The 25,776-nt window shown below is 31.9% G+C and overlaps 3 protein-coding genes across 3 annotated transcripts; all 3 read left to right on the top strand.

Annotated features, from left to right (window-relative positions):
• Positions 1-395: 395 nt before the first annotated feature.
• Positions 396-2,020, top strand: LOC125068394 (larval cuticle protein LCP-17-like). Its single transcript, XM_047677493.1, has 4 exons — positions 396-459; positions 905-1,102; positions 1,190-1,294; positions 1,778-2,020. The coding sequence occupies exons 1-4, from the start codon at positions 457-459 to the stop codon at positions 1,877-1,879; spliced, it is 408 nt and encodes a 135-aa protein (XP_047533449.1). The 5' UTR covers positions 396-456; the 3' UTR covers positions 1,880-2,020.
• A 4,481-nt stretch (positions 2,021-6,501) lies between these two features.
• LOC125068393 (larval cuticle protein LCP-17-like) lies at positions 6,502-11,934 on the top strand. The gene is made up of 5 exons (XM_047677492.1): positions 6,502-6,513; positions 9,912-9,935; positions 10,444-10,641; positions 11,193-11,297; positions 11,782-11,934. The coding sequence occupies exons 2-5, from the start codon at positions 9,933-9,935 to the stop codon at positions 11,881-11,883; spliced, it is 408 nt and encodes a 135-aa protein (XP_047533448.1). The 5' UTR covers positions 6,502-6,513; positions 9,912-9,932; the 3' UTR covers positions 11,884-11,934.
• Positions 11,935-23,245: 11,311 nt separating this feature from the next.
• On the top strand, positions 23,246-25,445 carry LOC125068395 (larval cuticle protein LCP-17-like). Its single transcript, XM_047677494.1, has 4 exons — positions 23,246-23,321; positions 23,811-23,999; positions 24,631-24,735; positions 25,253-25,445. Exons 1-4 carry the CDS (start codon positions 23,319-23,321, stop codon positions 25,349-25,351), a joined length of 396 nt encoding a protein of 131 aa, XP_047533450.1. The 5' UTR covers positions 23,246-23,318; the 3' UTR covers positions 25,352-25,445.
• The last annotated feature ends 331 nt before the right edge of the window (positions 25,446-25,776 follow it).

Here is a 25,776-nt window from a genome sequence, read left to right on the forward strand (position 1 = left end):
ACGACGGGAATAATAATCAAATATTTCTTAAATACTTATAAATAGATAATTAACTTAGGGAAAGTTTGGACATAACCATTAAAAATATTTTTATTTAAAAAAATGGATTCCCTATAAACCGTATTTAGGTGATAGTCATTTTATAATGTAACTAAAAAGGACCATTCAATGATTTCTTGTACATATCTTAAGAAAAATCTTAGTCGGTATTTATCAGTTACGGTTATTATTTAAAAAAAAATATAATACTTTTTTTACATTTTCGGTAAACGAATAGGCATTAAAGTGAATATCATTAATGTTTTTTATTTCAATACTCCTTGAACAGGTATGACAAGTTCACGCAAAACAAGAAGATAATGAATTCGCATCTTGAATCCGAACGTTACCTATATAAAGACGGCGTCGAAATTTTTTAGTCAGACTGTCAATCAGCCCCGGTAACCCACTTACAAAATGGTAAGAGTTTTGATTTGTCTTCGCTATTAAGTTCTGTTGTTGTAATTACGACAATTCTGTGATTTGTCAGAAAAGTTCATGCTTAAAAATTAAACTTTGACTTAAACTTTGTCAATCTAATTAATTTAGTTAAACACATATCCAGTTCTCATTTTATATATAATTAATAAATTGCTTAATAAATACTGTGATCGATCAGTATATAAAAATGGGGTAAGCATTTCCTGGTCTTCTTTACTTTAATAATTAATAAGCTTTTGGATTTTATTTAATAAATAACATATATCACAAATTTATTGATACCCTTTTTAGCTGGAAACGATGCTCTTTGTTTTATAACATTGCAAGAAAGTGTTTGGCAAATCAGGTTGCCTGCTGTCAGAGAGGAGGGAATTCCCATTTTGTATTAGAGTACTTATTATTTTTATTATTTATCTTGTTTTAGAAATTCCTAGTCGTCCTCGCTGTCGCCGTGGCCTGCGCCGCCGCTGACGTTTCTCACATCGTCAAATCTGACGAATCCCAAGCCCCCATCCTAAGATCCGACTACGAACAACAACCCGAGGGCCACTTCCAGTACGCAATTGAAACCGGCAATGGCATCGTCTCCCAAGCTGAAGGTGTTGTGAAGAACCCTGCCTCTGTAAGTTCAAAAGAAATATCTGTTACTGTGGTACTGATTTAATTCAAAATAAAATTTATAATTCATGATAATATTATTTTGTTTTAGGAAAACGCCGCTCTCGAAGTTAAGGGAACCGTCCGATACACCGCCCCCGATGGCACCCCCATCAGCTTGGAGTACGTCGCCGACGAAAGTGGATACCACCCCACTGTAAGTACATTGAAGTTGATTTATAAATAGTGCACATTTGTTTTTATACGAATACGCGTACACTTTAATTTGACTAATTGGAATAATCTTAAGATATTTATACTTAATTTAAAATACACTGTCGGAATTTATAATGTTAACAAATCATCTGCTTAGCATTAAACAATAAACCTTGATCTTTGAATCATTGTTATAAGAGTATATCATTAAGCCTCAATTTATACTCGCAAACGTCTGAAGTACCAAACTGGATTTCGGATTCCAATTTTAAATTATATTTTGAATCATCTCAATAAAAGTTTTACAAAGATTTTTCAAAGAACTGCTATAATTAATTTATGTCAAAGTTTTCATCAGATTGTTGTATCATAGGTAAAAAAGTAACTGAATTAGTCAGTTACTTTTTTAATAGTAAAATTTAAAATATTTTAACAATGTTGAATATTCAATGTTTCTAATATTTTTTTTATTTTTGTTTTACAGGGTAGCCACCTCCCCGTCCCACCACCAATCCCAGAGCAGATCCTCCGTGCACAAAAATTCATCGCCGACCACCCAGCTCCAATCGTCAAGAAAACCGTTTAAGTTAACCACCGCGACCTTATTACGAACACTGCCCTATAGATAGTTTGTTTGACAACACGATTTTAACCGACGTTTTTGTTTGTTATTGTTTTAGCATTGTAAAATGTAAGAAGCGATTTGGTAATATAGTGTGATACAAAAGTTTATGTCTTATTTTTATAATACCTGGTATATATGCGAACTTAATTCGTAGAAACAACAAATTAATCCATACTTTCATACTATTAATATTATAAATACGAAAGTAAATCTGTCTGTCTGTCTCTCTTACACGCCAAAACTACTGGACCGATTTAAATGAAATTTGGTTCACAAATAGCCTGAGAAAGGACATAGGCTACTTTTTATTTGGATAAAAAGTGCTGTAAAAGGTTAAAAAGGGGGATGAAAGGTTGTAAGTTGTTGAAAGTATTGTCATTTTTAGACGTAGAAGCATAAAACTTATATTTTGGGCTGAACACTTAATAACTATCATATCATGACACCCACTAAGGAGTCAATATTGGAAATTATTTAACACCCACCTTTCAATTCACCCCTAAAGGGGTGAAATAGAGGTTGTACGTTTGGAAGTACGTAGGGAAGTCCGTAATTTTTTCAGTTAGAAACATGAAACGTTATTTTTGGCATACTGATTAATAAGGATAGCTACTTAGTTAAGTGTTTCTGCATATTCTACCTCTACGGGGGTTGAAATAAGGGTTGAAAGTTTTTATGAGAGTCAGTCATTTTTTAAGTTAAGACATGAAACTTTATTTTTGGAATACTGATTAAAAATAACGTACGTATTTAAGCGTTTCTAGATAATCTACCACTAAGGGGGTGAAATAAGGGTTGAAAGTTTTTTATGTGAGTCAGTCATTTTTTAAGTTAGAAACATGAATTTTATTTATGTGTTACTGATTAAAAATGAGTAAATACGTATTAAAACATTTCTTGATATTCTACCTCTAAGGGAGTGGAATAGAGGTTGACATTTCGTATACAGGTTAGTCTGGAAGTTCGTTATTTAGCAGTTAGAAGCAAAAAAAAAATATTTTTGTGCCACTGATAAAAAATTAGTTGATACGTAATTAAGCGTTTCTGAATATTTTACCCTGAGGGCTGAAATACACACCAGGGTGGTATACAAAGAGGTCTTACATTAACGTAGTTTTTTAAGGGAATTTGTAAATCCATACTAATATTATAAATAAGAAAGTAACTTTGTCTGTCTGTCTGTCTCGCTTTCACGCCAAAACTACTGGACCGATTTAAATGAAATTTGATACACAAATAATCTAGAGCCTGAGAAAGGACATAGGACTTTTCAACTGGAAAAAAGTGCTGTAAAGGGTAGAAAAGGGAGATGAAAGGTTGTAAGTTGTTGAAAGTATTGTTTGAAGCATAAACCTGACATTTTTGAGCCTGTACACTAACATATCATGACACCCACTAAGAAGGGAATTTTGGAAATTCTGCCCCTAAAAGGGTCAAAGAGGTGTCGAACGTTTGTATCGAAGTCCGTATTTTTTTAAGTTAGAAACATGAAAATAGATTTTTGGGATACTTGCGGGTAACAGCTAGTGTTTCTATGTATGACATATAATTCTATATATGTATGTATGTATGCATGTATGTAAAAGTAAGTGGCGCTGCGACCGATGTTATGTTTTATATATAAAAAAATAAATATTAAAATAACAATAACTCATTCTCACGTATTTATGTAAATAGTATAGTACAGTTCGTTACAACGCGGTCAAGATTTATACAGTAACTATTTTTTATTAATATTTGTATATATTTAAGGACTTAATGTTAAGAACTCTCACGTAAGTAGTTTATGTTTCATTGATAAAATGTAATTCAAAGAAACAATTAAAATGAATTGTAAACTGTTGGAGTTAATTTAAGTAAGTATGTTGATTTATTTTTAAAATCAATTTGCTAATCATCAGGAAAATTGTATGTAGATAAAAATAAGCAATTTGGTTTGTTGTTTGAACGAGTTTAGTTTTAACGATCGCTTAAAAAAATTAATGCCTTTTATGCCGTATGCGTTCATGTTTTTTTTTTTTTTTTTAAACCTATTTATTATATATAGACCTATACTAAATATTTTTTTCGTAATAAAGCGATAACAATTTTTATAATGTGTTCGTATAAAAATATATGGATTTTCAAATAAATTGCACAAAAACAGTCATATCAGAACATTATGCGTGAATTTTTTTGTATCAGTATATTTATTTAAAGTTTTTAATCCGATATGATTCTCTTACAATTAAACAAGAAATCGATATTGAAATTCAAACATTCTAAAATAGCTCTATGAGATCTTGAATAGATTATCCTTACATTTTTGAGCGTGCGTGGTTTTTTTACGTTTGGGAAATAACTCGAAATGTCCGTCGCATAACACAACCCACAGCAAGGAAGGAAAAATAAAATAAAGTTGAGATGGTGCCACGGTGATGTCGACTGCAAGTAAACTCAACTTGTTAGTCTAAAAGCACAAAACACGACTATAATTATTATTTCGGGGTTGACTTTTAAAAAAGTATCCATTGTCTCACAAAATAGTTACTCACACTGTAAAATGGTATCATAGACGTCACAAGTTTCTTGTATGTACAGTCAGCATCATATATAAATTAACAGTTAAGATTAAAATTAAAAATTATCAATAATATTCATACAACCAAAGTCGTTTAAGCAATCAAAACGTCCGTTTTGGCTAATTTTTGTCGTTGAATGTACATATATGATACGTGAAATGTTTCATATTTTTGCATACGTACATAGCATTAATCCATATTATTTAATAATATAAATACGAAAGTAACTCTGTCTGTCTGTCTGTCTCGCTTTCACGTCAAAACTACTGGACCAATTTTAATGAAATTTGGTACACAAATAGACTAGAGCCTGAGAAAGGACATAGGCTATTTTTTAACTTTTTTTACTATTTTTGGAAAAAAGGGCTGTAAGGTGTTGAAAAGGGGATGAAAGGTTGTAAGTTGTTGAAAGTATTATTATTTTTAGAACTAGAAGCATAAAACTTATATGTACACTTATAAACTAATATATCATGACACACACTAAGAAGCGATTTTGGAAATTCTACCCCTAAAGGGGTGAAATAGGGGTTGAAAGTTTGTATGGAAGTCCGTCATTTTTTAAGATAGAAGAAGAAGAAGCGAAAAATTTTATTTTTGTGCCACTGATTAAAAATGAGTTGATTCGCATTTAAGCGTTTATGGATATTCTACCCTAAGGGTTGTAATACACACCAATGTGGTTCACAAAGAGGTCTTACATTAACGTAATATTTTAAGTTAATTTGTTAATATATTCATATTATATAGAGTCAGATAGATATATAGAGTCTGGCACAGAAGTCTTCTCTCCAAGCTGCCGGCATACGGTCTGCCGGTTCAGCTCTGCACCTGGATTGCTAGCTTCCTACACAAGCGCAGCCTTCGCGTTCTAGTTGATGGTTGCGCTTCAAAATCCCATGTAGTGAATGCTGGAGTCCCCCAGGGGTCTGTGATATCCCCCACGCTCTTTCTTCTGCATATCAATGATATGCTCTCTCTCGGGAACATACATTGCTATGCAGATGACAGTACAGTGCACGGGGGATACAACGGACGCGCAGCGGCTGGACTGGCGGAAACTGAGGAGAGACGGAGGGATCTTGTTGTTGAACTCGATAGGACGTTAGGACTCATCGCCAAATGGGGCTCTGACAATCTTGTTGAGTTTAACGCCAAGAAAACACAGGTGTGCGCTCTCACAGCGAAAAAGTCACCATTTTCCTCTCCTCCTTCCCTCTGTGGCACTACGCTGGAGATACATAGCAAAGTCGCCATACTGGGAATCGACGTTCGGTGCGACCTCAATCCAAAGGATCACATCGAGGCTGTTATAAAAACAGCCTCACGTAAACTCGGAGTCCTGAACAAGGTGCGGCGTTTTTTCACGCCTGCTCAACTGCTCCTGCTGTATAAAACACAGGTACGGTCCTGCGTTGAATATTGCTCGCACCTCTGGGATGGCTCCGCTAAGTACCTACTGGAGGCCTTGGATCGGTGGCAGCGACGTGCGGTTCGCATTATTGGCGATGTAAAGGTCACCAACACCCTCGAGCCTTTACAATTGCGTCGAGAGATAGCGGCACTCAGCGCTTTCTATCGAATGTGTCACGGCGAGTGCTCAGAGGAACTATTCTCCCTTATTCCTGCTTCCCCTTTCCTTCACAAGTCCACGCGTGCTGGTTCTCGATGTCACCGCCTAACTGTGACATCAATTCCATCGCGTACAAAGAAATTTGGCAACTCTTTTCTTTGTCGCACTTCCAAAACATGGAATTCTTTACCAGCGCACGTATTCCCCTCCTCTTATGACCTGGGTTCCTTCAAACGAGGCGTGAAGAGGCATCTTGCGGGCCGGCAAGGCGGGGGCGGCTAGAGCAGATCACCTTTCCCAACTGCACTAGCCGTCGTCGCGTTTGGACTCTACTACCACTTACCATCAGGTGGAGCAGAGTCATTTGCCCTCCCGGACTATAAAAAAAAAAAAGTTATTTTATAACTCTAATGAATAAAAAGAAACAAACGAAAGTCTATCGATATCGGTCTGATCTGTTGGTTTCAAATTCGGAAATAAGATGAGAAATAATTACAAAAGCCCTAAATTACGAAGTAAAGCATTTATTGCCAGAAATAAGGACAAACTATACCCACACAGAATCATTTCATTATTTTATAACTCTCGTGATGAAAAAGAAACAAACGAAAGTCTATCGATATCGGTCTGTTCTGTTGGTTTCAAATTCGGAAATAAGATGAGGAATAATTACAAAAATACTATTTGCATATATTTAAAGTTTAAATAATATTTGTATATATTTAAAGATTTAATGTTAATAATTATTAATTAAAAGAACATATAATATAATTTCCAGCCGAGATGGCCCAGTGGTTAGAGCTCGTGCATCTTAACCGATAATTTCGGGTGCAAACCCAGGCAGGCACCACTGAATTTTCATGTGCTTAATTTGTATTTATAATTCATCTCGTGCTCGGCGGTGAAGGAAAACATCGTGAGGAAACCTGCATGTGTCTAATTTCAACGAAATTCTGCCATTTTCATAATAGATGGTGCTGATAAAACTTCGAAATCTGCCGCGATGTCCGAAGGTGAAATTCAGCCGGGATTAATCTAAGCAATTCCTCGGAACATTTCCATGATCCATCCGTGACCTGACATATCTAAGTAATGCCAGAGGACCAAGCTTAGAAATAAAAATAACTCATCAAAATCGGCAGAGTGTTCTTTATTTAATTTTTTTTCGTTTAGATATACTTTAAATATAAAGTAAAGATAAGTGTGGCTAAGCACACAAACATTTCTATCCCCTAACTGAATTATGTCTCATAAGCCGATGGGACGACTAGTACGGGACGGCAAGACCGATGTAAAATAAACGGCTTTACTTTTCTTTACGATAATATTTATATAACACACCAAGTGTAACACCAAGTGCATTATTTAATGTTAAATAGTAAAAAGACTAAATGTATTAAATTCACTACTCCCAATGTAAGATGTGTCAAAACGAGTGTACGTTTAAACGGGGAAGCAATAGATGTTTTAGAATCTACAGAGTTCCTTGGTATGACAATAGACTCCAAGCTCCAATGGGGCCCCCATATAAATAGATTGGCGAATAGACTTAGCTCTGCAGCCTATGCGGTAAAAAAAATTAGACTTCTGACTGATGTGGATACGGCACGCCTTGTGTACTTCAGTTATTTCCATAGTGTAATGTCGTATGGCATCCTACTCTGGGGTAATGCAGCTGACATTAATACTATTTTTGTACTGCAGAAGAGGGCTATTCGTGCAATTTATAACCTGGTCCCAAAAGATTCGTTAAGAGGTAAATTTAAAGAAATTAAAATAATGACTGTCACTTCTCAATTTGTTTTTGATAATGTTATGTATGTACGCAAAAACATAAATGATTTTCCCAGAAATTGTGACGTACATTCTATTAACACTAGGAACAAGAATAAACTTGTTACTCCAAGTACCCGATTACACAGGGTTAGTAACTCTTTTTTGGGGCAATGTATACGTTTTTACAACAGGATCCCAGAAAACGTTCAAAATTATTCAATTATAAAATTCAAAAGAGTCGTTAAAGAGCGTTTGTGTGCTAAAGGATATTACAACACTAATGACTTTTTAGTTGACTGCACACCTTGGGAATGAAATGATCGCCTCCAGGCTGTTTCAAACAACTAAAATATACTTATCATTGTACCTACATGGAAAATGGTTAAAAAAAATGAAAAAAAATATATCCCGCTGAGTTTCTTTCGCCGGTTCTTCTCAGGTCCGAGGTGATAAATTCCGAACCGGTGGTAGATTTTTGACAATCAATAAGCAAGTGCAAACACTTCTATATTGAATAAAGATTTTTGACTTTGACTTTGACTTTTGATTATATTGAGCATGGGGGTAAGATCATAAGTGCATCATACATTTATAAATATAAATACACGTCAAATTAATACAAATTTTATAAAAAAACATTGCAGATAACACGTTTTTCTTTTGTAATGATATCCGTACTCATGATTCGATACAAATGTTATTCATGCTTAAAGGAATATGCCATTAATATGCAGACTTAGTATAGAGTGACATTCGAAAGACCTTTACGAGTCGTCTCTAAGCTATAATGCGTATTTTCTCAAGAGCCAACGACTGAGTGTGTTAAATTAATTTCATTTTTATAATAAATGACACTTTTTTTGTTAAAACAGTAGCCTGTTGCTTGTACCAATGATTCATAAATTGAATGACTAGCAGAAAAGTTCAATTTAATAACATGAAAATGAACATTTTTAGTAAGTTTTGTAAGAACTGAGGTGGACCAGTGGATTACACATGTTAATCGAGCCTTTGTATCTTTGTTACTCCGGTCGTCACTGAGTTTTTCACGTGCTCTATTTGAATTTTTTTGTTAATGTTATACTTGTCTTGATGTCCGTGACGTTGCTGTTATAATATTTATAAAAATGAATAAAGTTCTTTTATTACGAATGATGTTATTTTAATTTACCTGCATATTATTGCCACGTATTTTAATTTGCAAAATGATGCCAAAAAGTTTCAATTGAACTCTCCGACGACGACTCCCTCATTGATTCGGAGTTTTTGTTAATTAGTCTTCGTAGAATTTTGGATTCCTCAACTAATCTGTTTTGTATTTGGTCACTTTGTATGTATTCTTAAACTGGTCATCTCTATTACAGATTGCCGTTTTGAGATCTTAATTCATAATAATTTGTATTCATACATTTTTCAGAAACCTGCATGAGTCGTATAATATTAGCATTAGGATGATGTATGAGGGCCGTGATGGCCCAGTGGTTACAAGGCATGAATCTAAATTCTAAGTTCGAATCCGAGGAAGCATCATTGAATTCATGTGCTTAATTTGTGTTTATAATGAATGGTTTCGAAAGCGAGGTCAGGCTAATGAAAGTATATTTTTTTATATGTATCTATTATAAAATCTATTTTTTTCTACATTATGTGTATCGGTTGACATGTATTTTTTCAGTCTAGCATATATTTAATACAATGTGAGATATTCATTCATTTCATTGGACGGGTAATACCATAGAAAAGACTGATTGAGTTTTCATTTATTTGCATTACGTGTTTTTTTTTCCATTTATTTAATCATCTTTTATACAAACACAGATATAACAATTTTCATACTTTAGTGTTGATGTGTTAACAATATCTAAAAATGCATAGCTTAAAATGTCAACTTATCTTTTACGTATCGCGGAACATTGATTAATTAATAAATGCACAATATTAATAAAAGTCATTAAGGATAGAACTGAATTGAACAGGTACGACGAGTTCACGCAAAATAAGAAGATAATGAATTTGCATCTTGAATCCGAAAGTTACCTATATAAAGCCGGCGTCGAAATTTTTTAGTCAGACTGTCAATCAGCCCCGGTAACCCACTTACAAAATGGTAAGAGTTTTAATTTGTCTTCGCTATTAAGTTCTGTTGTTGTAATTACGACAATTCTGTGATGTGTCGGAAAAGTTCATGTTTATAAGTACATAGCTTTGTCGTCAATCAATTAAATGCAAATTACACATTAGATATATATATATATATATATATATATATATATATATATATATATATATATATATATAATTGTTTAATAAATTCCATAATTTGATATATTCGTACATAAAAATCAAAATTGAAATCAGCTGCACAATTTATGACCGCGTGAAATGGTGGAATGGCAGTGGAATGGCATTTCAATATTTAATAAGCTTGTATGTTGTATTTAATAACTACATCATAATTTTATTTATATTATATATTTTATAACTGGGAGACGGCACAGTTTGTTTTATAACACTGCAAGAAAGTATTTGGCAAATCAAGTTGCCTGCTGTCAAGGAGGGGGATATCTCATTTTATATTACAGTACTACTTATTTTTATTATTTATCTTTTTTCAGAAATTCCTAGTCGTCCTCGCTGTCGCCGTGGCCTGCGCCGCCGCTGACGTTTCTCACATCGTCAAATCTGACGAATCCCAAGCCCCCATCGTAAGATCCGACTTCGAACAACAACCAGAGGGCCACTTCCAGTACGCATATGAAACCGGCAATGGCATCGTCTCCCAAGCTGAAGGTGTTGTGAAGAACCCAGCCTCTGTAAGTTAAAACTATTAAATAAGTATAAATTAATTCGTTGAAAAAATATCAATATGGGTAGCTCAGTTAAATACATATTTCAAAGTATAACAGAAAAGTTCAAATTAATTAATTAATTACATTTGAAACTCATACATAATAAATTCGACCTCGAAGTCACAAGAACATTTGGTCACATTTCACAATTGATTAAATTAAATTTGAAGCTTTTGAGAGTTATTTTAATGATTGTATCGGGAGAGACTGAGAATAGCAAATTATTCGTTAAATTAACAATAAATTTTACTTTGTTACGAGCAAGTATTGCGAAAACTGATAAATTAAATATTAATTAAAACAATACTTCTCTCAAAACGACGTTTTCTGCCGAAAATTAAATACTAGCGAAAAACCTTGATACGGCGCTAAATTAAAGGATAATAATTAATTAAGATTATTTGTTAACGGAACTGCTACCTTAAATAAAAGTTTCCTGGTCTTATAATTTAATATATTTACTGAGTTGATTCAAAATTACAGATGACATATTTGATAGTATTATTTTGTTTTAGGAAAACGCCGCTCTCGAAGTTAAGGGAACCGTCCGATACACCGCCCCCGATGGCACCCCCATCAGCTTGGAGTACGTCGCCGACGAAAGTGGATACCACCCCACTGTAAGTACATTGAAGTTGATTTATAAATAGTGCACATTTGTTTTTATACGAATACGCGTATACTTTAATTTGACTAATTGGAATAATCTTAAGATATTTATACTTAATTTAAAATACACTGTCGGAATTTATAATGTTAACAAATCATCTGCTTAGCATTAAACAATAAACCTTGATCTTTGAATCATTGTTATAAGAGTATATCATTAAGCCTCAATTTATACTCGCAAACGTCTGAAGTAACAAACTGGATTTCGGATTCCAATTTTAAATTATATTTTGAATCATCTCAATAAAAGTTTTACAAAGGTTTTTCAAAGAACTGCTATAATTAATTGATGTCAAAGTTTTCATCAGATTGTTGTATCATAGATAAAAAAGTAACTGAATTAGTCAGTTACTTTTTTAATAGTAAAATTTAAAATATTTTAACAATGTTGAATATTCAATGTTTCTAATATTTTGTTTTATTTTTGTTTTACAGGGTAGCCACCTCCCCGTCCCACCACCAATCCCAGAGCAGATCCTCCGTGCACTAAAATTCATCGCCGACCACCCAGCCCCAATCGTCAAGAAAACCGTTTAAGCTAACCACCGCGACCTTATTACGAACACTGCCCTATAGATAGTTTGTTTGTTTGTTATTGTTTTAGCATCGTAAAATGTAAGAAGCGATTTGGTAATATAGTGCGATACTAAAGTTTGTCTTTTTTTATAATACCTGGAAATAACAGTTTTAGGTAAATAATCATATTCATGACATAAAATAAATATATTAAAATTAATGGTAAAAAAAAACTAATATAATTCTTAATTAATAAAACAACATACACTAAAATAAAAATAAAAGCAGTAATTGTGTCATTCATTCATTCAAACATTCTATTAACATAAGGAACAAGCCTGAACTTATAAATTCCATGACCGGATTATACAGCGTAATTATTTTGTAAGTCAATGATACTCTTTTTTTGAGCTTTTGATTAGCAAATTCATTTTGCTTGTAGTCCACACAATTATAGAGATATCAGCACTCAATTAAAAAAAAATTACACAAAGAAGTTATATCTGAGAGATTGCCCTGTTAAGGTCAATTTTATCGTGTATTAAATGGTAATAAAGATTTATGTTAAATATAAATACATATATTGATAAAAAACATATCAAGCTTTAAGATTTTAAATTATGTGTAAAAACTTTTAAGATATCGCTACTCAACAAATCATAACCGCTCGGAATGGTGGCAAGTATGCAAGCATTTCCCAGTTGAATTTCCGAGCCTTTAGGCGAAAACTGAACAAGCGGAAATATTCTCTGTCGTAGAGTGTCCCAAGGCTTTATTAGGGTAAAGCGTGCAACCACTGACCTGACTCTTCACTTAATAAGCCTTTTTTTTCACTCGTTACATCTTTCATCAAACTACGTAGTATACTGTGAACCAGTGGCCAATCCCAAAGTTTTATTTGGCAAGATCCTGAGAATATCGTAATTGGGGTACTTTACTTTCCAGTTCGCTATTGCTTCTGTAACATTTAGGATTTTAACTGAGTAAAATTTTAAATTTGTGAGCAAAGTCCTAAAATACAAAAGAGAGAATGGCCGGAAAAAGCACTCACTTTCCTTACGCCAATGCAACCTGTATGGCAAGTTCAGTTTCACATTTCGATAAGTTATGTTAGAGGTCAACTTTTTCAAATCGTTCTTTATTTGTTTTTCAAATCTTTAATACCGTCAATAAAGCTGAGTTCCGTCATCTTAAAACTATACGTTTGCTTTGGATTTTAAACTCTGCGCCTTCAGAATCAAATTAAGACTGTCAAAGAAAATTTTAAGGAATTTTATTACAGAAACGAATAGAAGATTTATTGATTTTGCGTTAATCTTGGCGTTATAAGCTTATCCTTACTTCTTGTGCACATACAATGTCTATCACTGATTTTATCAAAGTCACAATCGATTCCAAGCGTTTTTACATTAGCTCACCTAAAATAAATCAATGCCGAGGTTAAAAATGTACATAAAAAAGTTTAGGGAAGTTACTAACTGCTCTCTTTGCTCTGCTCTGCTTTTCTAGTTCTGGAATACGGCTAGCAATTTTTTATGTTTTTTGAAAGTCGAATTTGCCCAATTTATTTTGTAAATCTATACCTACTATTCTACACGTGTTTTTTTGTGTTTAATACAAATTGTGATATTGACGTATTTCATTCAGCGTTTGTAGCGAATTATTACATTTCTGATGAAATGGTATATCCATAAAAAATCAAAGTATACTTTATTAAATTACGCTTTTACAAGTACTTTTTAATCGTCATTTAACAAACTATATTAAGTGAAGCTACCACCGGTTCGGAATGCAGATTCTACCGAGAAGAACCGGCAAGAAAATCAGTAGTTACTCTTTTTCAACATTGAAAAATACATTCATGTTAGTTAAATACAATTATATATGTATGATATATATCCTGTCGGGAAGTCAACAAGTATTAACTCCACGCTTTTTTATCATCTGTATAAACCTTTATTGAATAATATGCCTTCTTTACATATGTTTATTTACAAATTATTTGAATTTATGAAACGGCAAAGTTAAAAGTGTCTGCGGAATTTTATTACAGAAACGGATACCTTGCCCAAAGAAGGATTTATTGATTTTGCGAAGTCGGAATCTTGGCGTTATAAGCTTATCCTTACTTCTTGTGCACATACAATGTCTATCACTGATTTTATCAAAGTGATCAAGTGACATTATATTAGTTAAGCGTCAAATAGCAAATTGATAATGTGGGAGAACTAAATTGCATCTATATCTGATGACCTCCGTGGTCGAGTTGTGTGTACACCGGTTTTCATGGGTACGCCACTCCGAGGTCCCGGGTTCGATTCCCGGCCGAGTCAATGTAGTTAGTTTTCTATGTTGTCTTGGGTCTGGGTGTATGTGGTACCGTTGTAACTTCTGATTTTCCATAACACAAGTGCTTTAGCTACTTACATTGGGATCAGAGTAATGTATGTGATGTTGTCCAATATTAAATTATTAAAAAAATATATTAAAATTTTCTTACTTTACAAAGTGAATACAGTAGGGGAGTAACTTGGTAGAATGAGTTTCTCATTAAGAGAAGAAAGTCCTTTGACTAACAATAATATGCATAAAGATATTATTAGCAATGTACTAATTTGTTAAATTTGCAAACTATTCAAATTCTCAGCATTACTAAGTTTAACACAGTTTTCTGTGAAAGGTTTCTTAGCTAACGAGAAACTCATAATTTTACTTTAACCTACTGTTAACTAGAAGTTTAAAGTATATTCTAATAAAAAACACTTTTGCATTGTATAAGAATTCATCACAGAAACAGGCTGTAGGCCAATTGAGGGTAGGTACAGGATATTCATATTTATATATATTATCTTATAATAGATGAGGCTTCTACCTACATAAACTGTATACTATGTTTATCATTATTATTACATAGTATAAAACAAAGTCGCTTACCGCTGTATGTCCCTATGTATGCTTAGATCTTTAAAATTACGCTACGGATTTTGATGCGTTTTTTTAGTATAGATAGATTGATTCAAAAGGAAGTTTTATATATATAAGCATGCACAATATAGTAGAGAAACACTGATAATCTTAAAGGTTTCTGAAGTGATGTCGTAAATAAACACATTTTTTGCGCTTACATTACAAACGCTGGCTGAACCCTACGAGATCAAAATAATATACTACAGTATTATACACCTTAAAAAAGATTTCAAAAAAGTCCGCGATGGTATATATCCATTTCTTAGGGATAGCCCACAACAACCATTTTTATTCCTTTACTTTACGAGAAATAATGGTTTATTTTCGAAGCCATTTTAAGCAATACAGCATTAATCCTTATCCAATTAAGTACATTTAATAATACATTGTGCATTTAGTATAAATCAATATTGCCCTTTACAGCATGTAATTTAAATGAATATTTTCGAAGATATTACAGATTTAAAATGCAGGGACATAGCGTTTTGTATTGTCTAATGACTAAAAAACTGTGAACGTTGTAAGACATTCTGAAGTATATTTAGTTGGGAAGCTATTATTTACGTAAAACCTTTAATAATTGCTAGCCTGATTATATAAATGCCAGGGAATTGAGTGTAAAACCGTGTTCGTGCACTTATGTCCTATAAAATATGTTCTGTGTACATCACAGTATTTTTTTAAAGATACGGCTTATTAAATTAATGTAGTGTTTATTAGGCACATTACGGGCGATAGAGCGCTTGCCTTGATACTGATTGCATTACAATATTTGCATTTATATAAAAATATCACAGTAAAAGCCTAATTTTATCCCGTGAGAAGTCGAGACAGGTAGCTTTTAGTTAAATTAAATAATACGGTTCAATTTATACGAGCCTATTTATTTTATTACTTTAGTAGTAAATGTTTTATAGGAATTTAATTTTTCTAGCAAATGTATATAATTTATTGTTCAGCAAGTTTTTAAAACTCGTTTATAGCGAATTAACGAAATGCCACTAGAAAAAAATTCAAATGTATAAAATATATCATTTGAAATATGCACTGAGTGTTCCGTAGGTATATCAAGCTTTTTACATTTTAATATAACTGGACAAATAGGTACAGTGTTTTCTAAAAAATTAAATTAAATTTTTAGAAGAAGTTAATATCGTTAATAAATGAAAATGTTTTTAAGATATGAACATTTTGTTATTATCGATATTATTAAAATAACGCGATGTATCACTGTATCAGTGAAATTAATTGTCCTTATTTATAGTGTCCGACCGAAACTGGTTTTTACGGTCGAAACCGAAACCGAATTTCGGCAACGGTCTCAGTTTCGGCCGAAACCGAAACCGAAACCGAAACTTTTTTACAGGAATCATGTTTAGAGGGATAATAGAGAAAACATAACGATAATAATCAGTCTTCTTTAATTTTTTTCTTAAATGCACATAGTTTTAAAAATGCGATAGTCGACCAATCTTGCCTAAGTAAGCTTAATTATACGCTATTAAAATTAGATTTTATACTTTTTTTATTGATTTTTTACGTTTTAAAATTATGTTATATATATATTTTTTTGTAACCTTTGATCGTTGTTGCGAGATTTAGAAACTTAAACCGGTCATCTCAATTCAAGTGCGTTTAAAAAATTGCTGGAATAATGATTGTATCAAAGATAATATATATAACAATTAAATTACTTAGATTTTTACGCGTACAAACTTAGGCTAAGCTTCATATACATAGATAAAATATATTTAAACAGTAATTGACATGTGTGGTATCAGATATTTTGTAAAAATATTCCTGCTAGTATAAGTTGAAATTGGTTAATTTTGCTGTGCTATTTAAATCAACTCTTACAAGCAGTTGAACATCCTGAACTAAAAGGATATATTAAACGTAAAACTACCGGCTTGAAATTGAGAAACGGCCCAGAAGAAAACGCATCCAGTAGTTACTCTTTACCTACTAATTAAATTACATAATTTGGTGTTGAATTAATTAAGAAAAACTATTTCATTTTAATTATAATTAGCCTTTTAAACAAACTTTAAAACGATTAGGTTCTGTAAACTTTTTCGCTCTATTAACATTTCACTTAAATCAAATTAATTAGTTCTTTTAGAAGGATTCAGTTTTACTTGTGACCTGATGAGGAGGAGGATGTCCTCCTCATCAGGTCAGATATGGATATGCTACTGAGTTATAGTGCATTTATTATTACGGTATTCTTTGTTCTATCAACTTGGACTTTGTTACTGAAGATGAGTAACTCATATTTATTTTTAGTTTTGTAGTTAAATAAAAACTAACATTCAATTGACACATATAGATTTTTTATACCGTTTAGCCGAAGTGGCTAAATCTTAACACAATATTGTGTCAAATCCAATCAAGAATTATTTCGTTTTAACGTGCTTAATAAGTGTTTAAATTCGCACTCAACGGTGAAGGGATACGCCGTGAGGAAATCTACTGTGTCTAAGGAAACTTAAAAGGTATCGTGGTGTGACAAACTCCAATTTTTTGATAGCTGATATTATTTGATGATTATAGTTTATAATAATTGTTTTGTTTTTTGGTTGCAAAGATTACATCTTCATCTAATTATGGTTTAAGGATTTATATTTTATTCAAAATTTCAATCCATAACCGATTTTTTTTACGGTTATTGATAAGTTATGCTTTGGGGTAACGCAGCCGCTATCCATACTACATTTGTGCTACAGATGAGGGATATTCGCGCAATCTATAACCTAGGAGCTAAAGAATCATTAAGGTATAAATTTAAAGAAATCAAGATATTAACTGTTGAAAAATATTAATGATTTTATGAGAAAATGTGATACGCAATTACACATAGCATTGGTTTGTACCAATGCTATGGGAACAAACACAAACTTGTTTCTCCTGTTACTCGACAGCATAGAGTCGTAGAGTAACTCTTTTGTGGGGCAATGTATACGGTTCTACAACAAGATCCCAGAAAGAGTTCATAATACCTCTGTTGCCAAATTTAAAAAAATTATTAAATCTTGTGTGCGAAATGTTACTATACAATTACTTAACTTATGATTGATAGCACACCTTGGGAATGAAACGATATTTATATTCAATGTATGTAAATAATAAAATTGACAAAAAGAAATACCCGCTAAGTTGCTTTCGCCGGTTCTTCTTAGGTCAGGGTATTTTCTTTTCCGAACCGGTGGTAGTGTTTAATTTAACTATCAATAAGTCAGTGTAATGCTTCTATATTGAATAAAGAAATTTGAGTTTGAGTTGAAAATTTACTTAACACCTTACGAACGAACCCTAAAGAAGCACTAAGTATGGTCGTGATATATATTTTTTTAATTTATATTTCTATATGTAAATATTATTTTTGTCAGCTTATCAGTTACTATTAATTATTTTATTCTTCAGAGGTTTTTTTTTATACAGATATTTTTTTTCAATTTCCAATACAAAACATTTGACCTATAAAATTTTATATGTCAAATGTTTTGTAGGCGAAAGAATATGTTTTGTATTTAGCTTATAAAATTTAATTTTTGGGGCAGCGACTAAATCATCGATAATTTCAATGATTAAAAACCAAATTTGTTACACTTAGATAGGCCTTCTCTAATTTATAAGATGTATTTAGTCGATGTAATGACAAGAACGAAGGATATACTAATATTAATAAAAATTTAAGCTTCGTGGTATATTGTTGGCGTAAATATTAGTTCTATTTCATATTTAGTACCTAAATTATGATTCTGTATTTTTTATTTATCTATATTTATTAAAAAGATTTAGTATTTGTAAATCATTAAAATAAAATAAAAAACCAGTAACCTTTAACGCCAGTGATAGTTAATCAATAAATCATTTTTTTTTAATAAAGTCTTCCTTATATTTAATACTAGTACCTACTGTAACATATCTAAGAGTCTGCTAAAATGATGCGAGTAGTTTACTCACAATTATATTGTTTTGCTTTAGGTTGTGAAAAGTTTTCTTAGTATCAGTGACAGTATAGGGTAATAAAAATATAGAGCAAACACGCTATTTATGACCTTTTTAAAATAACATAATCACGATACGATTTTGATGAACATATCTCCAACCACGTCTCGAGTTTTAGAACAAATATCACGGCACCCGTGACTGTAAAATCTGAATCCCAGGACATCGAGACACGATCCCGGAACCCAAAGCCGGCCTTTGTATCACAGGGTAATGTCTAGCTCATGAGTTGGAAACTATACTAATTAAAGATAAATATAGGCTGGGGGTACTTAAATTAAATACATATATGTATTAAATACGTGTATGTTACGAGATAATGACTCAGGCTCATTTTGCTGTCTGGCATAATTGTCGTCTGAAAAGTACTTCGTTATAATCGAAATCAGAAGTGAAAAACAGCTAAGTTATCCATATAAGTCAGTCATAATTAGGTAAATATTCTAGAAATTTCCAAGTACAACATTTTCAACTTTCGATTATTATTGAACTTAGGATTGCATTATCTGTGAAAAGATAAAGAAGTTATGACGATAGTAAAATAGTGGCCTTCTAATTGATCAAGCCGATAAATATAAGTTGGGTTGTCTGGAAGAGATGGCTAATTAACCATACGTCCGCCCATTGTACAACACTCGTAATCAACATTTATTTTTCGTTACTTTTTTTATTTTACTAATTTTATTTTACTTTTATTTTCTGTGTGTTTCGCGTTGTTTGTTGTATACAAAAAAGTATATTTCATTCATTTCATTTCATAATTCACAAATTGACTTTTTAATCAATAAGCGGCTGACTGATAGTTTTGGGACATGATATGTACCCCATTATATGCACTTATATATTTAAAAATAAATGGATATGTCTATCATGTTAATGTTAAATACCAAAAGGAGAAAATTTCAATACGACCAATGCAATTTCAATTATTTTTAAGCCTATTAATGTTTACGATAAAATTACACAGCGCGTTTAATAGTATCATGTTATGAAACAACATTACTCGTACGTATTTCCTGAAAACATTCGATAAATAATTCCACAAGAATAACGAAATGCAATAAAAGACCGATGTCAAAATTGGTAGTACTAAAAAAAATCAGATTTATATTAACAAAAAATAAATATTAATTACGTTTTCAATGTTAATTATTAATGTACTGATATACTTTTTTAATTGCTATATAAACAAATTGTCAAAATTAAACCGCAGTTTTTTTAAATTGATTGTGGGTTACGCATTTACATTATACATGTGCCATATAAAATGTCTATCTCAAATCAAAGGTACGTGACAAAATAAGCGTTATCTTAATTTCCTCACATAAGTATATTTTAATGAATAGAGTGGTTACATAAATAAGTATAATAAACAAGTTTTCGCAGAGCAATTGTGTATCGTGAATTTGCAGTTCGGTGATGTATGTTGAACGTAACCAAGATAACGACGTGACTTGTAATAGATTGCAGTACAAATTAATCTGTCAGACTATATAGCCAATATATTTGACAATTGGTATCCCTCGTGACAGTTAGAACTTAAACCATGATCTTATCTTGGGATTGAGACCAAACGTATTCGAATAGGGAGATGTTATATGATGGTATATTATAATATAAAAAACCATGATAAAAAAATGTTTCGTATTGACCAATAATTTCATTATTAACACCATTTCGTAAAACTTATTTAGGTACCAAATCACCGGTGTCTCACTTGTGTACATTTTGATTGAGCACAGTTCTTCACCGCCGTGTATTTATAACTTTTTAAAAACTCTAATCAAAATCGGTTCACAATTGGCGAAGTCGTTGAGGAAAACATGGACAAGAAAAACAAGACCGAATATAAGATGGAAAAATAACGGTGTATATATTGTTCTTTTTAAGACATTATATTTTAAATTATTACTTTATTAAGCTGTTAATGTTGATTATTACTCAGAAAACAACCCTTGATACGGCATTATAGCAACCGATGGACGGACGGACGTGTATCGGTTTTTTTTTTTATTATATCGGTCCAACTTATGATAAGTGGTCACCAGCGCCCATAGACAATGGCGGTGTAAGAAATATTATTCCTTACACCACCAGTGCGCCACCGACCTTGGAAACTAAGATGTTACGTCCCTTGTGCCTGTAGTTACACTGGCTCACTCACCCTTCAAACTGGAACACAATAATACTGCTGTTTGGCGGTAGATATCTGATGATTGGGCGGTACCTACCCAGACGGGCTTGCACAAAGCCAATCACCTCCCACCAATCTGTGAAAAATCTAACAATATTTCTAATATAGATTGAGTATGTACATCGCTTATTTATTTAATTATACTAATTAGGTATAACGCTTGAAGGGTGCTTGCATTAGTACGTGAGTACTCCCCACATACTAATTATTTTTGTAATCGTATGTCCATTGTTCATAATGTTATGATTTGTTATGATTAGAATTTTAGCTACTTGTAAATGTTACTTACCAGCAAGACGTGCTTAAGGAATACACTTATTGCAGTGATCTGATTTTACGGTAAGTTATACAGTTTAATTACAGGTTATAACGCATGGGCTCGCAGATGGTGGTATATTGGCGAGGTAAGATCTATATTTATTTTTTACAGTATCAGTGTCTGTAGGTGAAGGTCATGCTCAACCATTAAATTGGACGACTAGTATTATTTGCTTATGAATTGCCATTAATATATCATAATTATTATATGATATTGATAAAACCTTGTGGTCAAGTAATATTGTAAATCACAATATTTATGTAGAATATGTAATTTTGATGTATATTCTTGAAAATTATAATGTATCGAAATATGTCTAAAACAGGCAACAAAGAAACAAGCTTAAATATTTCGATGTAACTTAATATTTCTTGACAAGGTTATATATTATTATATGTTATTACTATCATATGGACTATCATTTATCTTAGGGTATTCGCTTAACATTGTTGAAATCAAAATCTATAATAATATCATTACTAGCGCTTTTATAATTAAATATATATATATATATATATATATATATATATATATATAGTTTAACACGTCTTACAAGCAACCTGTTCGTTTTAAAATTTATATTGTATAAAGCTAACACAGGTAACACATCTAGATTCTACTGACAAGAATCAGTGACAAGCCCGCAGCACTTACGCTTTGGCATCAAGCATATGGAAAATCACCTTTATGACAATCATAGAATACTCATACGCAGTTTTTCCTAATTATCTTAATCATTTTGTAAATAATATTTTTTTTTATATTTGATGTCAGCTTTAAGAAAACATTCCTTTGGGTATAAAATGATTGTTGAAATTTTATCATAGAATTGAAAATCCTGCTCCAGGAGATTCTAGGATGTACTAACATTAACAAATATGACATGAATATGGCAGCTATTTTAGGCGTGTGGCCGAACCAAGGCGTATCCTATAGACATACATAGTATATATAGATTTCGTTTTGTAAATATTTTTTAGTTATTTATATTATCTATTAATATTTTAAACATAAGTAATACGGTAAATATAATAATTTTAAATATAAGGACGGGACCATGAAACACAAAGTGATATGAATGCTATTCCTGCAAAGAAACAATTACGTCTGTATCTGAATAAAATGGTTTTTTATATTTGATAAGTAGGGCTTTGTTCAAGTTCAAGCCGATATTGTCCGGATCACGTTAATATGCCCAAGCGATCTTACCAAATTTCATTACGACGGAGAGATAACCGTGATTTTATTGGGTAAATAATAAACGAATTTTCTAAAGATAAAAATCACCTACCTGGGTAGAATACCTATATTGAATTCGCTAGTTCCCAGTTCGAAGGATGCATGAGCCTGTGTATAACTCACAAGGAATATAGCTTTGAGCTTAAAAAAGGCGGTGCATTGACACTATGAGTGACTGATTTATGCGTCATGACGTGACTTTCACCAGCTGGCACATTTGCTTTTCTAAATATATTTATTCCAACCAGCTATTCGTCCCAACTTTATTCTGGTGATTTAAATACATTTGTTAAAAAAATCTGGATCCCTGATGGATATATATCATCCCTCAAACATACACTACAAAAAATATCATCAATATCCTGTCCTGCTGTTTAGGAAGAATTCAGTGGCACAAACGTAAAGGAGTATAATTTTCATATAAAAATATAGCTACCAAAATATTTTAACAATAAGAAAAATAAGTATATTATTCCCAATTTTATAGATGATCTGATCACATATTACCATTTTTATGAACTGACCACATGTGTTGTATAAAAAACTAACACTCATGTTCACCTTGTAAAAAATTCAAATCACATTGAATATCCGAGCTTCTTTGTTGCAAAATAATTTAAATGTCGATACATAGACCCATAATAAAGTGATTCCACCGAGTATAAAAAGCGTGACGATAATTTTATAATCACAGTTACACATCGTCTGCTAACTTTGACACACATCATGGTGAGTGAGGATTCAGAAGTTACTATGTGAATCAGACTATCCAATTAGGCACGAGTTGAAATTTCAAACTAAAATATTTATCCTAAAATATTATTTACGTGCCTTTGCGATAAATATTATTAAAATGCGGGCTAGAACTAATTTACCTAGAAATATGATAAAATAACAGCGATTTTTTTGTACATAATTAGTGCATAAGCCCAAGGTCAACATCAGTGGCATCCTAAAAAAATGTACCCGTCACTCTCTGACCCTTTTAGTTGTGTCTTCATCAATGTAATTAATGATATATTTTTAATCGATATAAATAATATAATCTTTTATTGTTATAACTTATTAATTTATGTTGTTTTTTTTATTTTATTTTGATTATAATTTAATAATATAACACTGACAATATAATAATATTTGAGAAGAAAAAGTAAAATACGACTAAAATAAAGGATTAAAAATATTTTAAATATTTTTTGCATTTTTTATATTTTCCAGAAATCCTTTGTTGCAATCCTAGCCCTCGTGGCCGTCGCCGCTGCTGATGTTTCCCACCTCACCAGGGAAGCTGCTGCGGAAATTGTCCAACAGAACGCTGATGTCTTCCCCGACCAATACCAATACTCTTTCCAAACCAGCAATGGAATTAATGCCCAAGAGAGCGGTATTGTGAAGAACCCTGGTCGCGTAAGTAAATTTAATATTAGGCCATTACAGTCTACTTCTGATTGTAGACACTTCTTAGAGTTTGATATTTACTTTCCCTGTTACAAATACTATCGTCCTATCAGAAGATTTTTTGTAAACTCGTATGCACAATGTAAAAAAATGTATTTCATGTAGGGTTCATTCAAATAAAATAAGTTTATTCAATTTAGTTACGTTTTACAATAAAATATGGCAAGGTAAAGCAACATGTTATTTGCACTAATATCTTAACTCCTCTTAAAAGTGTAATGTTATAAATTACTAATCACTACCGAGCCAAGGTTAAATCGAAAGACATTTACAAAGCAGATGAGCTTATAGTCGAAATATGTACATAAATTAAAATGTTCAACCTTGATATTTTCCTTAAGGTCAGGTCACTCTTAAGTATATTTAAATTACAATAAATTCCAACTAACACTGCCCGACCGCGTGCTGTGACATAATTTATTTAATTTCTCATCTGCTACAATTGTATTATCGGAAAACATCTAAACTCTTAGACGAAACTTATTAAAAAGAAAAGAGATTAATGTCATTTCTTTACGACATTATTGTTAATTACTAAAGTTGATCGAATACGTTATTTAATGTAATCTGATTCTTACAGGAAGACGAGGCTCTTGAAGTCCAGGGCTCAAACTCCTACACTGGTAGTGATGGACAAGTTTACTCTCTGAAATACGTCGCCAACGAGAACGGATACCAACCCGAGGTAAGCATTTGGCAATCTTATGCAACATTTTGCTCAAAACTTTTCATTTATGTGATTTTTAGGATTAAAACTTTCAAAATCAAAAACTAAAATTAAACCTTTAAATGTCTCTACTAATTATTAACTTAGAATGTAATAGTGATTGATTCTTAAGAAATATTAATTTACTTTATTCAAATGAAGAGCCCACGTGTCTTACGCAAACGTACTCACTGCATTCCGTCTAGGTCAAACGATGCATTATAACGTTCAAATTGGCATCGTGGGATCTAAAGGTGACATGCCATATATGACAAGTAGGAAAGTAATCAATGGTGTTACAATATTATTGAATTTGACCTTTGTATTGATTTTAGGAATACTTTGCTGTCTTAAATAATAGAAAAAATATTTTGTATAATGTCAGGATTATACAAAAAATATTTTTATCATGGTTTTAAGCTTGAATCTCATTGTCTCTATAAAATATGGTAATTTCTGAAACATTAGATTTTGCTAATTGTATTGTATTTTACAGGGAAGCCATTTACCCGTCGCCCACCCAATCCCAGACTACATCCTTAGGTCGATTGAATACAATGCAGCACACGCAAAGCTTGAAGCCACCAGGAACTAATTTTAATACTTAGAATATTACAAATTCACTGCCATATATTTGTTAACTCTAGTCGCGTATCTTGTGATGGAGCAATAAAGTTCTTATCCTTAAACTGTATTTTTATTAATAATATTCACTTTATGATTTTATACTAAACTTCATAAGAGGCATTAGATAGTTGTAGAATCTGTTATGACTTATGACCTTTAGATTCGTCGAAAGGTCAACTTTTATCAATAGAGTCAATTGAGTTAAATTATGATATAACAATATTATTAAATTAAAAGTGGATTCTTGAAAGTCGGCGAGAAAACATTTAAAAAATATATATATCTTTTGTAAAAACAAAAATTGCTCAATTATTTCACCATCTGATACGAATGCTAATAAAATACTTCAATTTTACTAATTTTTAATATTAGCCAATTTATGGCTAATTTATA

Source organism: Vanessa atalanta, chromosome 13, assembly GCF_905147765.1.
Source record: "Vanessa atalanta chromosome 13, ilVanAtal1.2, whole genome shotgun sequence".
Lineage (NCBI taxonomy): Eukaryota > Metazoa > Arthropoda > Insecta > Lepidoptera > Nymphalidae > Vanessa > Vanessa atalanta.